General features: G+C 32.5%; 1 protein-coding gene across 1 annotated transcript in view; it reads left to right on the plus strand.

The window, feature by feature from the left end:
* The window catches only part of LOC140449526 (uncharacterized), a 133,843-nt gene that overhangs the window by 74,126 nt on the left and 35,458 nt on the right, over positions 1-24,259 (plus strand). Inside the window, 1 exon segment of the mRNA XM_072542723.1 lies at positions 11,911-12,046. Within this exon segment, the coding sequence (XP_072398824.1) occupies positions 11,911-12,046 (136 nt within the window).

The following is a 24,259-nucleotide window of genomic DNA, read 5'->3' on the forward strand; positions in this document are numbered from 1 at the left end:
AATAGGCCGTAAAAGAAGAAAAATAAGAAAATTGAAATCATAAACAAAAGTTTAATTGCATAATAATTATTCCGGTATAGTTTACGATACAAAACTTTATAGAACATGTACATGTAAAACAAAATAAAGGTACACTCTCTGTATAATACCAAAAAAAAAAGGCAAAAAATAACAATAATCGTAAATTACCCATTGATCAAAATCCGAGTCATTGAAGTAACGGACTTTTCTACGCAAAAGTAATTTAGAAGCCGTGAAGGCCATCAGATACAGTTAGTCGTTCGATTAATTGTTAATTGGAACACTCTTTAGTCTGGCTCTTGACAGATTTGCCTTAAATTGTTGCGGTAACCGTGTTCTTCAAACGTTCGTTGCGGTAACGGCTATTGTGAAAATCAAATTAGCGTCGTTACCTTCACGAAATTTTTCCTTAATTGGGAGAAAATTGCTTAGTGGGTCAGCCGTTAAAAACTTTTATGTATCTATGATTAAAATTATCTGTTTTTCGAGGGAAGTAGAATCCAATTTTAAGTCTCAACTACCGGTTGCTTATATCACATATTCGAGAAATTTGTATTTCAAGAGTAATTACTCTGATGGGGTAAAAAATTTGTTCTGATTACTGTACAAGCAATAAAACACTTAAGGCAGAGTACCTTTTGCAAAGTTTTCGTTATTTTATTGCTTGATAAAATGAACTTCCATCAAGTAACGGTCGAATTAATCACAGATTACTATACAGGTCCAAAAACATTGCACACAAATTTAATATGGTTATATTATTGAGAATATACGAAATCTCATGATTTATAGAGAATCTAGAAGATCTAAACTAGCGGCCAAAGTGTTGAGCCAAAGTTATGAACTTCCAAAATCTAGGAGTCAACATTAACCAGTAGCAGAAATCCCAAAGTACGGACTAACAGAACAACAATGATATCTAGCTACCTACGTGACATTATTTAGATGCACAAGCACATGAGGCCTTGAGGCTTTCGAAATGTGGTGCATTTTAAAAGTTTCTTATGCGATTGAAACCAGAGCGGAAATAGCTACAACCAAGAAGCTCCGAAGATCAGCTGAAATACGAACGATAAGATTCATTGCTAGTTACACTCTTAGGGACCAAAAAAAGAATGAGTTTACAAGAGAACAGTGTTGTGTCCTGGATATCGTAAGATAGGCTAGACACAGACGCAGGGAGTCAAGAGACCACATCAGTAGAATGGACGATGAAAGGCCAGCAAAAATTGCAAGGTCTGAAAAATCCAAGACATCGAGACCAATTGAAACACCTCCAAAAATATGGTACAAGAACTGGACATTGCAGGACTTAGTCCGTAATTAACACAGAAATTACCTTAGCAATTAAGAGCCACATAGATTTTTTAGCAATTCTGTACAGATCGCAAAAAAATCGTGTTATTTATTTGTTTAATGGCCCATGACGCTATAATCATCTTAGGTGCTATAACTGATGGTTTTTGGTCTCTTCCCTAATTCGCCTTCAGTCTACTCTACTCTTTGCGATCTCTCTACCAACTGCCTTGCTCTCAAATCGTCCTTCACATCCCCAACTATCCTATAGCTTTATCTTTAGGTGACCTAGCTAGGCAAGTCTTCTCAATTTATTGTAACTATATATTCCTTCCCGATAAACTCCTAAAGTTCAAAATAACTTCTTGTTCTTCACGTAATATCTTCCCGTATCGACCCCCTAGATCCTTCGAAGTAGTTTGTTTCATAAATTCGAATGGAGTTGGAATGAAAAGGTGATAACTGGTCTTGTCCAAGTTTTGTACAACTTAATTACAGTTCCTCTGGAGAGCAACGTAGACTTTAGTACCTTTATATTGTGAAAGTACGCCCAGTTTTCCCCCATAATCCCTTTTGTGATCTACGAGTCAATCTGGTACCCTTGAGGCTTAATACTCGTAGCTCGTTGGAAGATAAAATGCTCAAAGTAACGTTTGGCAGTTTCTTCTGGTTTAATCTGCAGACAATCTTAAGTGTTTGGTTTTCTTCTTGTTTATTTTTAGCCTAAACGACTCACTTTCTTTAATCTCAAACAGCACTTCTTTCAGCAATGCAAGGTCTTGAGAAACTAGTCCAATAATTCCACTTAATTTCAGTCCTATTAAGGCCACATTAAAAATGCCACCAGGCGGAGAATCTCGTGTTGCAGTCCCTTATTTATCAAAAAAGTTCCACTCGAGTTTTCTCCTACGTACACGTCAGCTTGCGACCGTTATAACTCTTTCATCGGTACCTCAAAGATTTGCATTATGTATATAAGTTTACCTTTTATCAAACATATTATAGAAATCTATAAACAGCATATGCATCGTACTCCAAGCACGTTTCCTCGGCTTGACACATAAGAAAGCTCTGATAAACAGTATATCTACCAGGATGGTATACAAACTGATACTCTTCTAATATTTATTCGTATGTATGTACATATAACCTTCTTTATCTACTATACAGTTTTCTCTATTCTCCATTCATAGGGAATTTTTCATTGACCCAGAGATTGTAAAGCAACTTATGAAGAGCAATGATCAAACACTGACTACCTGATTTAAAAATCTATCTCTGCTACCAGTTGATGTTCTCCAGACACTTCCGCTTTTCAGCTTCATGATTGCTCCCTCTAGTACCTCGACTGATGAAATTGCAGTTCTAGTGTCACAATTACCGGTTTTTGCTCTATAGCTTGCTTCTCAATGTGAAGTAGATCCTTGAAACATTCAGCCCATTTCAAACTCAGCAATCACCTCATTTTTCTCTCCTTAAATTCTTAGCTCTGTATCTTTACATGAATTAGTCCTTGGTTGAAATCCTTTACCGCGATGTAGAAGTTCTTAGCTTCATTCTATTAGTTTAGATTTGCTATTGCTAAATCCTTTTTCTTTCTTGCACTAACCTATGTGAGACATTTCTGTTTGCAAAACATTTTTTTCATCTATACTTTGCATATCATCAAACCATTCCAATACCCTTTCTTTCTTTTTAAGACTTATTTTATCCGATTTTTGTTTTATTTATTGCAAGATCTTCCTACGGTGTCGTTTAGAGCACGTACTGTTAGATTACATATTTTCTCCAGATCAATGTTTTCTATGTCGAAGGTCTCTGAGGTCGATGATCTCCATCTCCGTTCTCAACATATTCTGTATATTTAAAAGGGTTTTCTGAGGATGCACCCTGCTGTTTCTGTTTTAGTACTTGTTCTATTTGATTTATAATAATAATACCGTAGAAATTTATATATAAATAGTATATTTAGAGGCCCTAACTATGAAAGAATATGAGAACGATGATCGATGTCATAAAATGTTTAACACAATAGAAAATCAGACTAAAATAGAGAAAATTAAAAAATTTGATACCAGTCTGCATTATATACTCATTCGATGAGAGTAAATACGAACTGTAAGTGTCATGTATGACATTTTTATAATTTACTTCATATTAAAGAGAAATTAATTTCTTTGCAAAACAAGGTTAGTTTGAATAAGACGTTGAGTGTTGTATATTTATTGGTACAGAACGAAGAAATTACCGTATGGTACTTATAAGAAAACTGTATACCTATTACAGTGTCTTAAAAGAAGAAATTGACGACCTTTTACTTTAACAACCTTTACAAATAATAAAAGTAAGTTTAGATTAGAAATGCACTAGCCATATATTTTTATCTTGTAGATGAATATGTGTAAATACTAACATTATTTATTATTCCCATTGTGCTGTATTTCTTTGTTCTTTCTTTTCATATCCTTGTGGTCTTTCACTGAGACTGAGAACTGAGAAAAGGTTAGGTTAGGTTAGGTTGGAGATTTCCCGATTTCTGCTTGTGAACGTGCTAATGCATATTACGTTAATATTTTTGGAGGTATTGTAAAGATCTCTTTCCAGATTTACTGTTGGTTTTGGATTTACATTTAATAACGGATATGTTGTAATTAGCTTCTCTGGTTCTATGGGGTTTTCATCATCATCACGCACATCTTTATTAACTCATTGATTTTTATTCCTTGTCTTGTAGCGCTCATTTTCCATTGGAATACAGGGTGTCCAACCTATCTCTCTTGCTATACCGATACAATTAAGCTCTTAAATCATGCTGGGTTCGTGGAATTGGTTTAACAAGGACGATCAGAATGAAAAAAACATCGAAACATCACCAAACATCAATCACCAACCAAACACCAAACACAATGAGATTTTGTAAGTATTTAATACAGCAAATAGTTTAGTTTTTTAGTCGTTAGTACAAACAAAGAAATTTGTAAAAGCATTCATAAACTTAGATTGATACAAAAACCTAAATAACTGAAGTGGAATTGATTACTTTATATGTAAACAACTAGAATGGAAAAGGTTTTAAAATGGATGGACGCTTTCCCAAACATAGAAGAGCTGAAATCCATGATTCTTTTTCTTAACGTGCCTTATCAAGTTCCCTTGACGTTGGTGATTAACACGACAAGACTATCGCTATCTTGATCTATTCTGAACAGTTGTTCCATTCTCCGGTCCTTTCTCTGACATTCTTTAACCACGAGACTTGTTTTTTACTAATTCCTTTGCGATCTTCGATTTTATCCATCATATTTAGTCGAAGAATATTACAGTCAGCTGAGGAGTAGATTCCGCTCTGTTGGGAACTGCTTTATTTGTCATCATCATTTTTAGTGTTCGTCTATACAACTACATTTCAAAAGCCTCTAAGCGGTTAATAGTAGATATTTTCAAGGTCCATGCTTCTACACCATATAAGACAACTGACTCTATGTAACCTTTTATAATGTGTTTTTCGGTAATATAATAACCTAGATATTTAAAATTGGATACTTTTTGTATTTAATGTCTTCTTCTTCTTCTTATGGTGCCTATCCGTTACGTATGTTGGACACTAACATGGCTATTCTGACTTTGTTGACTGCTGCTCTGAAAAGTCCGGTAGTGGTTAAGTTAAACCATTTTCGCAGGTTATGCAGCCAGGATATTCTTCTTCGCCCTGGACCTCTTTTCCCATGCACTTTTCCTTGAAGTATGGTCCGAAGTAGGTCTAATCATTGTTCATTGCGCATTATATGGCACAAGTATTCTAGTTTGCGACGTTTTATGGTTACGACTAGTTCGCGCTCTTTACCCATTCTATGTAGTACTTCTTCGTTGGTAACTCTGTATATCCAGGAAATCCTCAACATGCGTCTATAGCACCACATCTCAAATGCTTGGAGTCTCTTCAGTGATGCTTCAGTTAAGGTCCATGACTCCACGCCATATAAAAGAACGGAGAATACGTAGCATTTTAGTAAACGAACTTTTATTTCCAATTTTATATCGTGGCTGTTAAAGATTTTTTTCATTTTTTCGAAAGCTGATCTTGCCTTCTCGATCCTTATCTTAATTTCCGTCGATTGGTCCCACTGTTCATTTAAGTTTGCACCCAGATAATAAAAGTTGGTGATTTGTGTTATAGGTTGTTGACCAGGTGGTATTCTGTTTTTGCTTATAACTATGTATTTGGTTTTTTGATTTTAAAATCAAGCCCAAACCTGCTACTTACTTTTGCCACCCTGGAGACAAGTGTTTGCAGACCTTCAAGACTGTCTGCAAAACATCTGATTTGTTGTATATCTATTTTTAAATGTGTATCTTTGCGTATCTATCAATCAATTTCAGTCATCGCTCAATATAACTACGTCATCTGCGTATGTGATGGTATTTATCAGCTTTCCATTAATTTTATATCATATTTTAAGTTGCACAAAGCACTTTTAAAGATTCTATCTGAATATAATTTTACCCTCTTGCCGGCTTTAATTTAACGATTGTCCTGGCTACGTAAACATAGGGCAGGTCGAACAGTCAAGTAATTGTTTCAGGTAAGCTATCAACAGCTTGCCAAGATTTGAAAACAAACATCAGAAAGAAGAAAGATGGATAGCTCAAATGGTCGAGATCTGACCATCACACAAAAAGCCTGGATTTTTCAAAAATATCTAGCTCCCAGGGCGATGATTTTGCCTGAATAAAATGGTACTGTGGGTAAAATAAGCAAAAGGTATACTGTTCTTATAGAAAACTAGTGGAAGAACTAAGTCGCTCCGCTCTGAAAATGAATGAATGAAAATAAGGTATATGGCATTCGACTCTGCAAAACAACATCTAAACATTGTTGGAAGCGTGACCATGAAGCAAATCATTACAGATACTTGAAAGTGACACGGACTTAAGACGAAAACAGTAGAAAAAGTATATATTGCAGAAAACAGACAAAGTACACACTTTCAGAAGTCAGTTAAATTCATTATTATGGGATAAAAACACACAAAAAAGTATTGGAGGTGTACATGCAGAAACGGACAGAATCAAAGAAATAATGAATAAAGGTACATCACTTACAGATTCCAATAGTGAAAATACCTGATGCGAAAAATGACAGATGTCAGACTACCAATAAAAACTTCGGTCAGAAACCCATTGGTCATAGAAGAAGAGGAAGACCCAGAACAAAGTTCCTTGATAACATCGATGAAGACATGAGAAATATGGGAATACGTGCTTGCCGGAGAAAGGCGAAGGATAGGGACGACTGGAGAGTAATTCTTGAGGAGTCTCGGACCCACGCGGAATAGTAAAGCCAGAATGATGATTAATAAAAACTTCGAAGTGGATTTCCAAGAGATGAAGAAGAAAATGAAAACAAAAAGAATCATGTCAAGTGATATTAATGAAGCTACGAATAGAAGAGACATATATATAGACAAATATATAGCAAACAAGATCAAATGCGTATGAATTGTGGTGGTGGTGGTGATATAAATTAACACAACTGGTAGATAAATAAAAGAAAAACACAATATTTTGGGAGATTTAGATCCTAAGAAAACATACTACTAAACATTATTAATAGATGATCTAATAATCTTCTTTTAATGTTCTTTCTTTAAACAAGTTACACCTTTTTTATCAAGCGCAATTTTCGGTCACGTTATCAACAAAGAATATTTCTTTTGTTCTGTTGCCTCATCTCCTTCGAAATAATTTTACAAAATCGGACCGTTTTAACATTTTCACAAGTTCCTGCAAGTTGAGAAATTTTATTGTTAGTAAATTGGTATATATTAAATTTCCTAATATCCTCTTTATTCGCCTGATCTTACTGGGCTGTTATTTCCGTTGCGTATTTTTTAAAGTTCGGATTTTCCTAAATATTTATACTTTATTTGTTTGTAACTGGTAGCTCATTACGAATGCAAATCTTCGCTAATCTGCAAACAGCAAGTGAAGTGATCAAACTGAAATCATTTAGTAGATATTATTTTTTAAAGAGTCTTCATCCTGTTCACATAGAAATAACAATACAAATCAATGAATACTTTGTTTCAAGTTAAGAAAATAACATTGCGTTTATAGAGATCAGTGTTGCCAAAACTCTCATGCACGCGTTGTCCATCACCACAACAGTTTTCTCTGGAAGACTAGGAAGCAGCTTTTCCTTAAACCATTGTTCAAATATAGGACCGTCCATCTCATCATGATAGTCCGCTGAGTTTTTTTTAGCTAGAAACAAAAAAGCAGCACCTTCTACAAAGCCCAATCTGCTACTCGCATGCACTATAACAAATCGGGGGCCTCGTTGTGTCGGCTGTTTTAGGCCTGTTAACAAACGCATCCCTGGTTGAAGTCACTGAGAGGTCCTTCCATTCTTTGGAAACACTATGTCCAACATTCACCCCAGTTTCGTCCAAATAAACGACGGTGTATCCTTGAGAACGAAATTTTTTTATCTCACGCAAATACTGATGCCTCCATTTTAGAAGATCGGGCCGTTCAATCATACTTGACTTTACTCCTAGTTTGCAAAAAACAAAGTTCATTTCATGGGGCATTCTCCACATTGTTGTGCGTGGCATGTTTGCTAAATCTTTGTCTTTTTTAACCAGTACAAGAACTTTGTTCAATGTCGGCAGTAAATTTTTAAAGAAAAAGCTATGTACGATGGCACTTAGCCGCGTATAAACTACTGCATCGTAAGTGAACTTTCCACTGTTCACTCTAGTTTTGGTACGTTTTCTTGTTTTTTTTATAGGCCTTAGTTCTCCTTCCGCAGCTTCTTTGCGTATTTTAGAAATAGTACTAAAACTTACTCCCGTCATTGCACTTACTTTATCGGTTAAACTTCTTTCTAACGCTTTCACCACTTCTTAAATTTAGATGATAATTAAATACATTTAAAACAATTTGTTTTGCACGGATGTCCAAGATATTCCCTTGGCCTAATTTTTGAATTTCCATTTTCAATTAACATTTAACTGTAAAGTCAGAGTAACTACTAAAGAACCACAAAGCCTTATTATCATTATGTAGTCAGAGAATGACATAAAATTGCTGACATACGCACACCGTATTATTTTAAGTTGCAATTAGTAATTAAATATATGTATTCCAACGGATAGCTGGATAACCGCGCTACACAAAGCGGTCTGTTTAATTGCTTATCTTGAATAGCCGGAAAAATGCATGATTTAGCTGAGCAATATTTTCTACTGATTTTCATGATTCATGGCATATGGTATCCTCACCACGTCGTTAAATAAACTGTCGTTACTATAATTAAAATAATATAAAATAAATTAACTTTTGTAAATACTATTTATTTAATTAAAATTATTTTCCCTACTTTTTATCTCTTGTTTCGAATTGGCACTTTTTGTCAATTACGTTAAAAAACGTTAATTTTAATTCATGCCTGTGGAAACGAAAATACAAATAATACAACCCTGAATCGTGCTTGTGTTCGTCGTGGCATCGCCGCGCTTCTATCGTCCATAAGAGATACATGGCCCTATCTCCGCAATGTTATTTTCTTAACGTGGAACGCTCAATAACAAGTATGAAAAGCATGGGTCAGTGTTGGAGATTCAAAGAGGAACAGGTTTATATGTTAAATAAAATAATGTTAAAGCGGTATTGATATCTATAATTGACAAAGTTCTTCATAGTTAATATTAACAGTCCACAATCTTCCTCTTTTTTTACGTGGTTTACGGCATTGGTTCAGTTAGCTTTCGTTATGTTTTTCATGGAATTTAATAACAGTTGTTTTTGTATTTTGTCTGGCCACTTCACCTTTTACTTGAGCCCATACCAACTCTATTGGATTTAGTGGAAAATGATAAGGTGGCAAACGTAATACCGTTATTCCTTTTTGTTTTTGCCATTTTGTCAATGGCATATTTGGTATTGTACGATTTATGTTGCCTTGCAATTCGTAATAATTCCGTTTTAAGCATTGTCTGTCTGTCTGTCTGAGCCAGTCAATTACTATCTACTTATCTACTTTTTTCCATGAGACCGTCGGCAACTGTATACTAATTTTGAGTGATAGCTGGCGTTATTGGAAACAATATAAGTGGATAATTTTTACTAGATTTTGAAACGAACTCAAATAAACCATTCTCCACAAAATCATGTTCGTTACCAATGTGCGTAATTGTTAATCTTCGACTTTTTCCTACGGGAGCATTTAAAACAGTAGAATATCCTTCTAGAAAGACTTGTCGAGAACTTGTAATATTTTTATCTGCCAATACTTTTGAAACGGTATGATTTTCGTTTACCCAGGTTTCATCTAAATCGAAAATGCTTCGTCTTTCTAATCTAAGAATTGTTACCATTCTCAAAAATTGACTTCGCAACAAACACTCTCTTCTGTACCGTTCAATATAAGTTTTTTCCTTGATTTTCATAGCAAAAACCGATTTTTTAACCCTTTAATGTATGATTTTTTTAAATTCAACAAAAAGAAAGATATACTATGTATTTATGTTGTCTTTCTTGGTAAAAAACAACAAAATATCGTCAAAAAAGTTCCGTCAATATTAAAAAATTCAAAAATCTAATGTTGCAGATATGCCACATTGCTGCAGTCTTCTTCTTCTCGTGCCACTCCTAGCGGAGATTGGAAATCATCATGGCCACTGCGACTTTGTTAGCAGCGCGCCTAAAAAGTTCAATCGAACTACACCCGAACCATTCACGTAGATTACGAAGCCACGATATTTTTCTTCTTCCCACACTTCTTTTGCCCTTAATTTTGCCCTGCATGATATTTCTTAAAAGTTCGTACTTTTCACCTCTCACAATGTGCCCCAAGTATTCCATCTTTCTAGTTTTTATCTCATTTAGAATTTCGCATCTTTTGTCTAAAGTTTGGGGTACTTGCGTGTTAGTGACGCGGTCCATCCATGATATTCTGAGAATGCGCCTATAGCACCACATCTCGAAAGCTTCGATGTTTTTTGTGGTCAACTGTTTTAGTGTCCAAGCCTCTACTCCATACAACAGGGTAGAAAAGACATAACACCGCAGCATTCGTATTCGTAACTTTATATTGATATCACGATTGCAAAAGAATTTGCGCATTCTATTAAAGACTGATCTAGCGATTTCTATTCTACATCTAATCTCTTTTGTTTGATCAGTATCGTCTGTGATCCAAGCACCTAGATATTTATAACAGGACACACGCTCAATCGTTGTATTGTTTATTACAAGATTAGCTCTGATGTTCTTTGATTTCGTGATTACCATAAATTTAGTTTTTTTCAAATTAATTTTCAAGCCGTAACTGTTACAGTATATATTGAGACTTTGAACGAGATGTTGTAGTTCTACTAGCGTTCCCGTTAGGAGAACCGTATCGTCAGCATACCTTATATTGTTGATCGTTTCACCATTTATTATCAGACCAAGATCTTCTTCCTCGAGTGCTTGTTCACAAATAGCTTCACTATACAGATTAAATAAAAGTGGCGACAAGATGCATCCCTGCCGGACTCCTCGACGGATTTGAATTTCTTCTGTTAGCCTAACCTCAACCTTCACATTTGCTGTTTGATTCCAATATAGGTTGCATATAATTCGAATATCTCGGCTGTCTATATTTTTCTTTATTAGAATTTGTCTTAGTGGTTCATGTTGTACTTTGTCAAAGGCCTTTTCGAAATCAATAAAGCAGGTGTAAATTTCTTGGTTCATGTCTAAGCATCTCTGTGAGAGAACGTTCATTGCAAACAGAGCCTCCCTTGTACCCAGCCCTTTTCTGAATCCCATCTGAGTGTTACTGATGTCTACGTCTAATTTCCTATAGATCCTATTATGGATTATTTTCAGGAACAGTTTTAGAGCGGCAGTTTTAGAGATTGCTGCAGTATGGATAGGATATTTTGAACATTTCTAAGAATCTTACGGGCTTGTTAATAAGTATTTATGCATTATTGATTTTTTAAAACTACTACAACATTTGAGAAAAGACAATTTAAAATAATTTTGAAATTCTTCGTCACTTTGCGCTATCAATTATTTTCAAATCAGTCAATAATAAATTTTTAATTTTGTTTTTAACCATCTTTGTATCATAAACGACGAAGCATATTAAACAAGTTCATAGAATCTTTGAATCCTAAAATTGAACGAGGAATTTCCCGTAAAATATTTCAGATTACTTTGGAAAAACCCTGTATGTGCGTTATTAAAATTGATCACAAACATAAATTCGGCTTATTCTCTTCTGGCATTTTTAATTTACTACTTTGCTATTTTACTGACCCAGTGACTGATATAAGCGTTATTACCTAAGCCAATCCTAATAGCTTTTCCTTTCACCTACTACCTCGGCTCCGCAGTTACGCGATCATGACGAAGGCTTGTACGCCAGGCGTCGCCGCGTTGTGGGGCGTCGCTCACCGCCGTCAGCTGATCGTTACGACATGTTGCGCAGGTCTAGCACTTCTACCGATAAGCTAAATTTCTATTCATTACACTAAACTAAAAATCAGTATGATATCTGTCGCACGATAAATCAGTACGGTCTCCTTTTTGTTGCAGTTCTAGCCCACTCCCAATAAACAAATCAAACGTAACGATGGAAAGAGATCGGGTTGGAAATTGGGGAAATGGAGAGCACCTCGTACCAGGCGGCGTTTCCGGACTCGAGAGGCTGAGGACTCCCGCTTTAAATAAGGTAAGATGTTTGTTTTTGTAATATGTATTATTGCCGGTTGTTTCTTGAGCGGTTTTCTAAAAATAAACAAATATGTTTGGTAAAACATTCCCAGATGTAGTAAACTATGATACCAGAGATTATTTTATTACTACATTTTTTTGTTGTTTAAGATGTATTGTATAAAATTTACTTTGGTTTCAAAAATAATATTTTTACAGATTTTTTCATATTTTACTTGTTTAAAGGACTTTGCTTCTATAAATATGCATTACCAATTATAAAATGACTTGAATCTCAATTAATTGAATCTTTAATTTTCTCTCTATGCAAATTAAAAATTTTCTTTCGTGTTTTCCTAAATTACAGGTAAATACTTTGCTTTTGTCGCGTATTATTTTTAATAACTGTTTTATGTATTGTATTTTTTACATTGTGTGCTATTTTACTTGTCAGTGATTCCTTTTTTTAGTATTACTCGCTTCCACTCTTTAAACATCTTATTTTTCCTTATTACAATTCATCTAAACCAATAATTTCTAAGATTTGTTTGTATTAGCATTGTCTCTCAGGTGTACGTCATTCAGCTACTTCACCTTATTGACTTGACCTATTGTTCTGTATTTTTCTATAAATTATCACCTACAGTGTGTCCACAAAGGTTGTTCACAAAAATTGAAATTTTAAAAGTCATTGTATGTGAAATCTTATTTTTGTACCATATCAGAATGATCGGACGTTGGTGATAGCAAAGACTTTATGGTCTTCTATAATAGAAAAAAGTTATACTGTGTTTCCTGTGTATTTCGATTCTACCTACACCTTTTCAACCTTCTGGTTTTTCTCTTAAGATTCAATTTTGCAGTTTTTCTTATGTATCTCTTGTTAATAAGATACTTTTCCCACATTTAACAATCTTTCGTAACTCTCTTTTTTTTTACTCGCATTTCTAATGCTTCAATTCGGTTCATCCTTAAGTACTTTTATTGTCCATTCTTGTACTCTACTCCATAGAACAATATTGGCTATGTGGATCATTCTTTTTATTAGTTCTAAACTGAAATGGTTATGACTAAACCTAAAATATGCATTAAATATGCACTGTTTTTAGAAAATATGCTTACTGTGAGTTGAAACATATTTAATAATGGTATTATAAATTAACGTTTATTTTAATAATTAGAAAACAATATAAATACATTTAAAAACAAGTAGGTAATTGCAATGTACTAAATAATTTTAATGAAATGAAATACTATTCCTTAGAATTCTGGCAACAATAAATGACCAAATGTTTTTCAAAATTTTTCAATAAAAACTTATGGCTTCTATCTGTGTACATATATTTGTAAATTGAGAATGCTTTTCAAAATGTTTTTCAAAATTTCTCAATAAAAACTTATGGCTTCTATCTGTGTACATATATTTGTAAATTGAGAATGCTTTTCAAAATGTTTTTCAAAATTTTTCAATAAAAACTTATGGCTTCTATCTGTGTACATATATTTGTAAATTGAGAATGCTTTTCAAATTTTTTCAATAAAAACTTTCTTCTATCTGTGTACATATATTTGTAAATTGAGAATGCTTTTCAAAATGTTTTTCAAAATTTTTCAATAAAAACTTATGTCTTCTATCTGTGTACATATATTTGTAAATTGAGAATGCTTTTCAAAATGTTTTTCAAAATTTTTCAATAAAAACTTATGGCTTCTGTTCACAATCTGTGTACATATATTTGTAAATTGAAAAACTTCTTTCCACATCAATGGATTTAATAGGAGCATATTTTACATTCACAAAATTGTTTGGTTTTAAATCTATTTCTTCGCAAAAATTACCAAAAAGAACGTCAATTACCTCAATCAGTTTCTGAAAACCATTGTTTGTTTTAATTATTGTTTGAAATTTTTGAAAAATATCTTTTCCAGTGTCACCTTTAACATTTTGACAATCTAATCTAATTTCTTTTATTAAGGCTATGCTTTCTGCCAAAAACAACTTTGATGATTCTAATTGAGTAATAGTTGTTTAAAGCAATTAAAAATTTGATTTAATGAATGAAAGTTGCTGCTGAAGAACGTTGTTTTTAAGAATTTGTTTAGCATCTAGCAGAAGCGAATCAGTAGTTTCGTCAACACACACGTAGAAGTAATTGTCACTAAAATTAGTTTTTGTATTATCTATAACTGAGGAGTACGAGTTGACATGGTTTCTCTTTAGAGTCCTTTCACTTGAAATATTCAATTTACAATATTTTTTTAAAAAAGAAGTTAAGTTTTCGTTGGATAATTTTGAAAGCGGTATATTTGATGTATGATGCATACATTTATGTTATGCTATACGTTTGATAAATTTTCTACCAGTTTGACCGATGTTTCCACCTCAATTTACCGTAAAAAATATGATAGAACTAGTTAAAAAAATAAAACATTTTCAATTTCCTATCAACTCAAAATTAATTTTATTTGACGTCAAAAACCTTTTTGCTAGTATTCCTTTTACAGAAACTTTTGACTATAATATTAGAAATCCTATCATTACGTCTGAAATTTTAGATCTTCTTGAAATTTGCATAAGCCAGGACTACTTTGAATTTAATAATCAAATAGATACAAATAACAGTGCAGGACTTATAATGGGTAATCCTCTAAGCCCATTGGTATCAGATATTTTTATGGACCATCTAGAAACAAAGATTTCTAAACATCCCATATTCAAACAGTTTTTGTATTGGTGGAGATACGTATATGATGTACTGGTATGTTTTACAGGAACTAACAGACAACTTGACCAATTCTTATCGTATATTAATTCACTCCATAGTTATATTAAATTCACAATAGAAACAGAACAGATTCAATCCATACATTTTCTAGATTTAAAAATTGTCAGACTTAAAACAAACATGAGTTCTCCGTATTTCATAAACCTACCCATACTGACACGACTATACACAATCCATCATCCCATCCTACACAACATAAATGGGCTTCCTACAATAGTATGTTATATAGATTAATAAAAATTCTTATGTCGAAAAATAACTTTGAGATAGAACTGAATATCATTAAGCAAATAGCAGTAAATAATGGGTACAACAAACACACAATAAATAAAATTTTAAATCAAACACTACATAAGAAAGCCCTGAAATTAGTATTTCCACCACCAGAGAAAAAATCCAGTACCTTCTGCTCGATTACATTTACAGGCAAGATATCAACAAAAATAGCCAAACACATAAGAAAGAAAGGAATAACATCAGCTTTTAGAACAAACAACAACTTAGGCAAATATATTAAAAACAACAATAGCCAAAAGAAAAAGTACTTACACAGTGGTGTATACAAATGTGGCGACTTACATCGGTCAAACTGATAGAACTTTTATCAAACGCAAATCAGAACATAAAAGGGCTTTCAATAATCGAAAAACAAACTCTACCTACGCACTTCACCTTCTAGGTCATAAGAATGACGAATTTTAAATTCTTCACATTCAAAATAAAGGCCTTAAGTTATTTTTATTAGAATCTATAGAAAACAACAAACGAAAAAATACAGACATAATTCTAAATGACCAACTTGAGACGAACAGTTTTCCTCTCCTCAACTTATTCAGTTAGAGACTATAAAGTGTAAACACATATCAAAATTAGATCACGTGAGAATGGCACTCTGGTCGAAACAGCTGTAGTGAAAATAATTTAAAATAAATTTTGTGGAATTGTTGAAAACAAAAGTTTTCTAAAATTGTTAAGTTTAAAATGTGGATATTTATTTTATTATAATATACGGAAGCAATTATACAAAAACACAAACTTTATACCTTCAAAAAAAACTACCTACTTTTAACAAATTCCCATATAATTAGATAACTGGATATATAAAAATAAACTTTAATCAATTATCTTTTATACTGTGTACTACTAAAAATTCTATCTACTCATTCCCATGCCTGTTAGTGTTAAATGCCTTGTTTTAGTTAAAATCCATTAAATTTTTAATGTTAAAGCTATTAAGATTGCCAAATTAAAAATATATGACTTTGATATTTATCATCTTACTAGATTATCTATTATATATAAGTAGGTAAGCACATTAATAAAATGGGCTTGCCTACAATTATTACTCAATATTTTTCGCTATTGTTTAAAAGTTTTATCTTTGGCATTTCAGTTTTCAATCTCTTTATATACAACTGTATAGTTTGTTTCACGAAAAATGGTTGAGTGCTTAATGGTTACCTGAGTTGATCCTATTGTGTATACAAGAGTCTCTCAATAAACTACCGAAGTACACAGGGTCGCACTTCAGAAAGTTTGTTATTTAATATATTTTGGTAGTAATAAAATATATTTTTTTTAATATAATTGGTAGCTGTGTAATACACGATTATAAAAATTTATTAAATTATTTCATAAGGTATTTTCAGGTTGTTCAAGTGAATATACTTGATAATTGAATAATTTTTAACATGAAGAAAGTAGTTTTTTTTCTACGTGAATAATTGTAGTATATGGATCTAAATTCAGAAAGGTACTTTCCTTCACACTTTTTACAGGCTTAGGACTGTCAGAAAAAAACTGGCGTGTTTAAAAGTTTTTGCTCTTCCTAATCGGATATCATTAAAAATGTACAGTAATAATAGTTCTATTTATAGTATATACATACAAACGTACGTAATATACAATGTACAAAAAATAGATGAATTGAAAAAAAAATATAGAAAAATATATACAAGTTAATATTTACAAAAAAATATACCCAAAATAACCAAAATATATTTATGAATTCCTAAATACGTAATTCTGTTTCGCTGTCGCTATCCTCTTCAAGATTAATAACAATTGGTTTAATTATGTGATTCAAAGTAACATATGAATTTTCTACGTTCATTACATGGTATACTGAATTTTTCCAACTTTCTGGGGAGATATCAGCAACACATTTCCTTATTAATTCGACTACACTACCACTTAAAGTCGGAGAAACATTTTGTGACCTAACATTTGACTTTAGTTGGTGCCACATATGCTCTATGGGATTAAATAAACAATAGTAGGGCGGAAGCCGTAACACTGTATGTCCCATGTCCTCGGCCAATGCGTCACAAACATATACTTTTTTAATAGAAAATGATTTTAAAACACTTCTAACAGTTCATTTTTTAAATAACTTTCTTCAAAATATAAATCGTTTTCTAACAGGTAGTTTTGAATTTCAATTTTCGTGTTATTTGCACTTGGAGACTTATGTAATTGACGACTGTGGTATTTTGCATTGTCCATTACTATCACACTATTTTGAGGAAGGTTAGATATAAGACAATTCTTAAACAATTGATCAAAAAGCTCTGCCGTTGTATCCTCATATTAATCCACGCAGGAGTCTTTAATGTTCTTTGCAGAAAGCCATAAGGCATTTGGAACCCAACCATTTTCTGATCCTGCATGTAAAATTGTTATTATTTTCCCTTTGTTCGATGGAGCTTTTGTTTGACACCTGTTGGAAGAATCGGACCATCCTTTGGATGGTGTTTCATGTGTGTCAAACCATGTCTCGTCCAGATAAATTATTGGTCGATCTTCTGTACGGTACTTTCTTATGGAAGTTATATATTCAGTACGCCACTTTTGTAAACGATGAGACTCCATAAGCACTTGCCTTTTGTCAATTGTACGATATCTGAAGCCCATTTTAGACAAAATCCTCCAAAGACTAATGCGGCTACAGTTTATTTGTGTATCATCATTAGTAAGCCGTTGTTTTAAAGCATCTAATGTAGGTATCCGTTGCTCTTCGTACATTGTGTAAATTTTTCCTCTTATTAAGTCCTTATCACTTTCGTCAATACATTTGGTAGAACCGGCATCCTTACGCTTCCTTCTTGACTTAATGGGATTTGATGTAATTCTTTTCACTGTGGTTAGAGGTATTTTCGTTAAATCAGATATTTCACTGGCAGCAGTATTAGCAGTAAGTCCTCTTGTAAGTAAAGAACTATATATTGTTTTTACGATTTCTCTAGCGTCAACAGATAAATGCTTTTCTTAATGTTTTTCCACGGACGCCACACAATGCTGTTTTATAGGTATAACACTGGTAACACTTGTAACACTTTCAACTAAATGAAACAAAATGTATATTTAAAAACTTCTCATCGGTTTTTTATACTTTTACAAATTATACAGAATAGAGCGAACCTGTATAATTATTCCAGGAAATACTTAACGATCAACAAATTTATTGTGGTCATTAAAAGATCAACCATTGATAGTGAAACTCACTGTTAAAATGTTTACAACTTTATGAAATAAAATGTATTCTAATCGTTTTTATAATTTTATACGATTTTTTAATCGTTTTTATATTACCAGGAATTTATTATACAAACAAGATAACGACACTCCACAGTAGCTTCAATTTTACCTGAATACTTACCTGCTCAACTAATGTTGACTAAGCTGGGGTACTTGCGGTCGGGTTTTATTGCAATCATTAAGCACTCAACCATTTTTCGTGAAATAAACTATAACACAATTTATTATCAAAATAAACGAATAATCGATCTATTGAACAGTATCTGTCCATGATACAATAACTTAAACTCGCTTTTATGTATCATGGTGTCTGTCATAATAAAGCGTTTAAAAAATTAAAACAGTATCTCCAAAACAATGACGTAATGAAAAGGATCATCTAATTCTAGAGATGTTTTATACAACAGGGTACACATACAGTCTTCTTTCAAAAATCACATACAAGAGGATACATGGGTGGCCTTCCTGACAGAAATGTTTAAAAAACAAAACGAAGAACCTTTACCAGAAACGCCAAATATAATAACTGAGGAAAAGACCGAAATCTCCCAAAACGATGTGAAAGAAGGAATAAACAAATTAAAAAACAGAAAGTCACCAGGAGAAGATCAAATACCAAATGAACTCTTAAAATATGGAGGTGATCATCTTGTACAACAACTGCAACTTCTTATTAATAAAATAATCACGAACAGAATACCGGATGAATGGAGGAGAGCGATCATGGTGATGTTCTTCAAAAAAAGGAGATAAGAAAGACCCCAATAATTATCGAGCAATAAATCTATTAAATACAGCACTCAAATTGACAACAAGAATAATAGCGACAAAAATAAACGAACGAATATCTCTGTAAGAGAAACAGCAAGGATTTCGGACAGGAAGATCATGCACGGATGCAGTTTTTGTAATAAGACAAATAAAAGAAAAGTCGCTGGAATACAACAAACCAGCATATATGTGTCTGATAGATTTGAAGAAAGCGTTTGATAGAGTGAGAATTCGGGACGCGATACATTTATTATATGAAAAGGGAATATCACTGGATTTAGTAAAAACCATTGAGAATATATATAAAGATAACATAGCTATGGTAAGATGTAAAGGAAAACTATCGCAACCTATCAAATATGAAACTGGCATTAGACAAGGAGATTCGCTGAGCCCATTAATATTTAATCTGATAATGGATGAAATCGTAAAGAAAGTGAAAAAAAGAAGATGATATAGAATGGGAGAAAAGGAAATAAGGATAATATGCTACGCAGACGACGCCATAATAACAGCCGAAAATGAAGATCACCTACAAAGGTTAATTAAAAAATTCGAAGATACGGCGCTCATATACAACATGGAGATCTCAACAGAGAAAACTAAAACGATAGTGATATCATAGTCGTAAATAATAAAATAATAAAACAAGTGATGGAAACTGACTACTTGGGAATAAAACTATCAAGCTACGGAAAAGTGGAAGAAGAAGTACAAAAACAAGTGAACATGGCAAACAGAGCAGCAGGATGTCTCAACAACACAATCTGGAGAAACAAATACCTCACAACGGAAACGAAAACCAGGGTATATAAATCAACAATAAGACCGATAATGACGTACACAGCGGAAACAAGAGCAGATACGGCGAAAACACAAAGACTACTGGAAACAACAGAAATGAAAGTCTTACGAAAAATAACAAACCAAACTCTAAGAGACAGAGTAAGAAGTGGGGAAATACGAGCGAGATGTGGTATAGAGGAAATAAACGTGTGGGCCAAAAGAAGAAAAGTGGAATGGAATCAACACATCGAAAGAATGACAGAAAATATAATAGTACGTATATCAAGAGACAAATCGCCCAAAACCGAAGTAAAACAGGCATTAAGCCTATTTATGAAGTAGGAAGAAGAAGAAAAATCACATCCATTGTATATCATGCCACACAAATTTATTTTTTTCATTATCTTTTGTTTTTAAGTACATTTCTTTGGCATATACATTATACTCAGATACAAAAAAAATGCAACGGAGAAAATTTTGGTCAAATTCAAAGTACCTATTTCAGCTTTTTTATTTTTAGCCCTATTTTGATGATTTTTTTAGCACACTGTGTAAAAATTTATAAATTTTAATTTAGTATAGTGAGTTTTTAATAAAATTTTGTATTTGACTTATTATACGGGGTTAATCGAAAAGTGGTTTTTTATCCTAACTTTGAAACATCCTGTGGAATAATTTCGTTAGTGGATTTTCGTAAAACCTTATTTTTCGACTGCAACCGTTACTCCTAAGCATTTTGTTTTTTATTTCATGACAAAATATGTGTTGGTTCATTTTTTAGCTACTCCTGTGTCCTGAGTTTTTAAGACTTGTTGCAAATCAAAGGTTACCATTTTTAATTGAAAGGTTTTTTTATTGCATCGGCTTTATCATTTGATTTTGCTTCAAAATGTTTGTCAGCTACTTTTTTATGTCTGTTCCATTCCGTTACCAGATCTTGTCCTTTCTACTTCATCTTTACATAATTTAGATTTTAGCTTGAATGTGTCGCACGTGTTGCATGTATTATTATGGGAACTTATTCATTTCTTTAAAAATATTTCTATTTACATTGTAGGACACTGATCCGTTACTGATTCTTTGTAAAGTAAATACAAAACTGAAATTAATTACTAATTAAATGGGAATAAGTCACAATTAAAGGTTAAAATACGTTTATTGACGTTTCAATTTCCACTTCGGAAATCGTTCTCAAAATACAAACATTTGTATTTTGAGAACATTTATTTGAGAAAATATTAATGTTTGTATTTTGAGAACGATTTCCGAAGTGGAAATTGAAACGTCAATAAACGTATTTTAACCTTTAATTGTGGCTTATTCCCATTTAAATAGTAATTAATTTAAAATGCCACAAGAAAATAGCTTCAGAACAATACAAAACTGAAATATTTAAATGAGATGGAAGATACTTTTTTTCAACATGTCTTTTGGCATGTCAATGGCTTTCATATCTTGGAAACGAGTTTATATGATTGATTTTATATTTTCTTTCCTGTGTAGTTTTTGTTACCAGTGAATGTTTACCTCGATTGTCAATAGTTATAGTTGTTTGACCTGAATTAGTGAGCATTTTAATAAGTTGCACCTTCATATACCCTTCTGTGATATCAAAAGTTTTCATAAAACATACTTTAAATATTTGATTGAATTCTCCATCAATTTATGGTCTGCTCGACTTTCATGACTTCCTAAAGACCATAAAGCAGAAAACAACACTTGTCGTTTAGCCGCTTCAAATCTTATACCACATTCAATCGGCGTGGTAATAAATCGTAACAAAATTTACCCCGTACCTCTTTATCACTTTCTGTGACATATAGTTGACCAGCATTTCTGCAAATCTTCCTTGTTTCTCTAACAATCCTTGATTGCTTAGAAGGGACTGTTTGAACTTTATTTGTAGCTCTCTTTGTTTTTACTCCTGTACTACCTTCTCCTGTATCTCCATTTGGGGCACTAGTACTTGGTGGTGTGGCAAGTTAAATTTTTTTCTCTCCTGCAACACTGTTATCCAAATTGTTATTTTGATTGATGAAGCGTCTAAATTTGATTCGTCTAAATCTAAATTGTAATATGGGTTTTGTCTTCATTATCGCCAATTATGTTAATTACATTATTGTATGCATTTGTCAATTTGTGTCGTTTAATTTGATAATAATGATATCTTTAGAATCTTGAAATAATTGTTTTTTGGCATATATAACGTATTATTACCATAAGAGACAACATCTTTGATAAATTACGTAAATTCTAGAATATATCTTGAACTCACGGATACGTAGCCGCAACGTGCATTACCTTGACTGCTTTCTTTTCCGTTTCCTTGGATTTTTTTTTTTTTTAACTGAACCCAGCTGAACGTCTGAGTCATCGTTAATATGATCACACCGAATAAATACAAAACTATTTCAATCATTTACCTGACGCATTTGCATTTATTTCAAACTTTGGACTGTTTTGTAGGAAACATGACTATACAATTTTAGTGAAAAAGATTTATAGATAAAAACAAACGGTTTACGTGTTTTAAGTGACCTAGAAAACATTTCGTTTCTATGGAGAAGTTACGCAAAGGTAGACTCGTCATTTTTTTAAACAAAAAAGACGGTCGCTTACAGGACAAATACACAAAAAAAGAACAGGGTTGGCTAACTCAAAACTGATATTTGGCACTTTTTGTTGGATTTTGTGAAAATGCTCAAACAGGTCGATTTTTGTTTTAGTCATCTTTTAACGATATAGACATCTGTCATTTGTCAACAGCCTCCCTTCCAGTATCACAAGCCCCTTAATTTTATGTGTGTGACACATAATTTGACAAATATTTCGCTGGATAATCTTTGTTGTATAAAAGTAGTAAAAATTATGCAATCTAATTCCATTCTAATAGTTTCCAAATGTTGGTAAATTAATAACTACCTCTATTATATAAGAATACAATATGCATGTAAATGTCGTCCTTAATATTTTTATAGAAAGCTTATAAAATCTTACGTCAAGATCACTATGTCTTTTTCTGGGTTATATCGACAAAATATACACAGTCGAAACATTTTTACACCAATTTACAAATACAAACTATTTCCTTTCTCATAACTTTATATTAAATGTTGATAAATTCGTGGTTGTAAAGTTAATTTTTAAATTTTACATCTTTATTAAGCAAGTGCTCGCCCCCTCTCATGTGTTGTATCTATTTTTATCTATGAACTAACTTACCTTCCTTTCGGTTTAATATAAATCTATAAATTACAGTCAACTGCGGGGTTTCCTGTTCGGGTAAGCGGTAACAACATTTTCCACAATTTTATTGGACAAAAAACTACATAACAAATCATATTTTATGAGTTTTACCAAAAAATACGTTATTGTGACGTAAATATTGAAAAAAGTGGTTTTATCATTCTTAATACCTTCGTTTTTTTTTCAAATGCAGTATATGCTTTGTAACGAAAATATTTTGCCTACCATAGGGTATTACTAATAGGGCTAGAAAATTGGGGATAGAAACTACTGGGGGTGGAGAAGGGCAAGCAAAATAATCGAAACATATGCGAACGGCACTCAGGTTTTGGTAGGAGAGCTGGGGTCGTGGATAAGTAAAAGACAAGGGGGTAGGATTGGGGCAACTACAGAAAATATGAAATAAAGGGGTATTTATACATATCTCTTGGGACAAACAAAACAGAAACAAACAGGAAACACCTCTAGTAATTTATATAGAGCGCCACTTTGAGGTGCCTAATTATATCCATCACAACAGCTAGTTGTAACTGGAGATATAATTATTAAACATAAAAAACATATCTTTTTCAAATAAAACTCAAAAAGGGTTAGTTAAAAAGGAATAAACAAAATGTTAAGAAACAAAATTTAACATTTATTTTTGTGTCACCACAAACAGTTACAAAATAGACAGTGAAAAAATAATACAACAGTAGTCGCAAAATACAAAAATACAAAAAAGACTTACATGTTTCATCTGTTTACAAATTCCAGGAGTTGGAGATACTATTATAAACTTAATAAATTTACCGCACAGAGATTAACCTTTTTTTTTTTAAATAAAACAAACTAAAATCAAAAATAATCAAACGAGCTGTCGTGAGTTAACATTAAATTAAAAAAAAACTGAACAAATAAATTGACAGCTAAAGTCAAACCCTAAAATTTTACAATTTATTAATTATTACAAATCTTTTTTGTTATGAAAGCAAATTCTTCTTATTAAAAAAATGTCTGTCTTTACTTTAAAATTTGAAAGTTACCTGGATTTCACAAAAATTACACTTGCGCTGTAAACTGGACTTCTTAAAAACTCAACAATGGCTGGGAATCTCTGACACACG

Source organism: Diabrotica undecimpunctata, chromosome 9, assembly GCF_040954645.1.
Source record: "Diabrotica undecimpunctata isolate CICGRU chromosome 9, icDiaUnde3, whole genome shotgun sequence".
In the NCBI taxonomy this organism is placed as follows: Eukaryota; Metazoa; Arthropoda; class Insecta; order Coleoptera; family Chrysomelidae; genus Diabrotica; species Diabrotica undecimpunctata.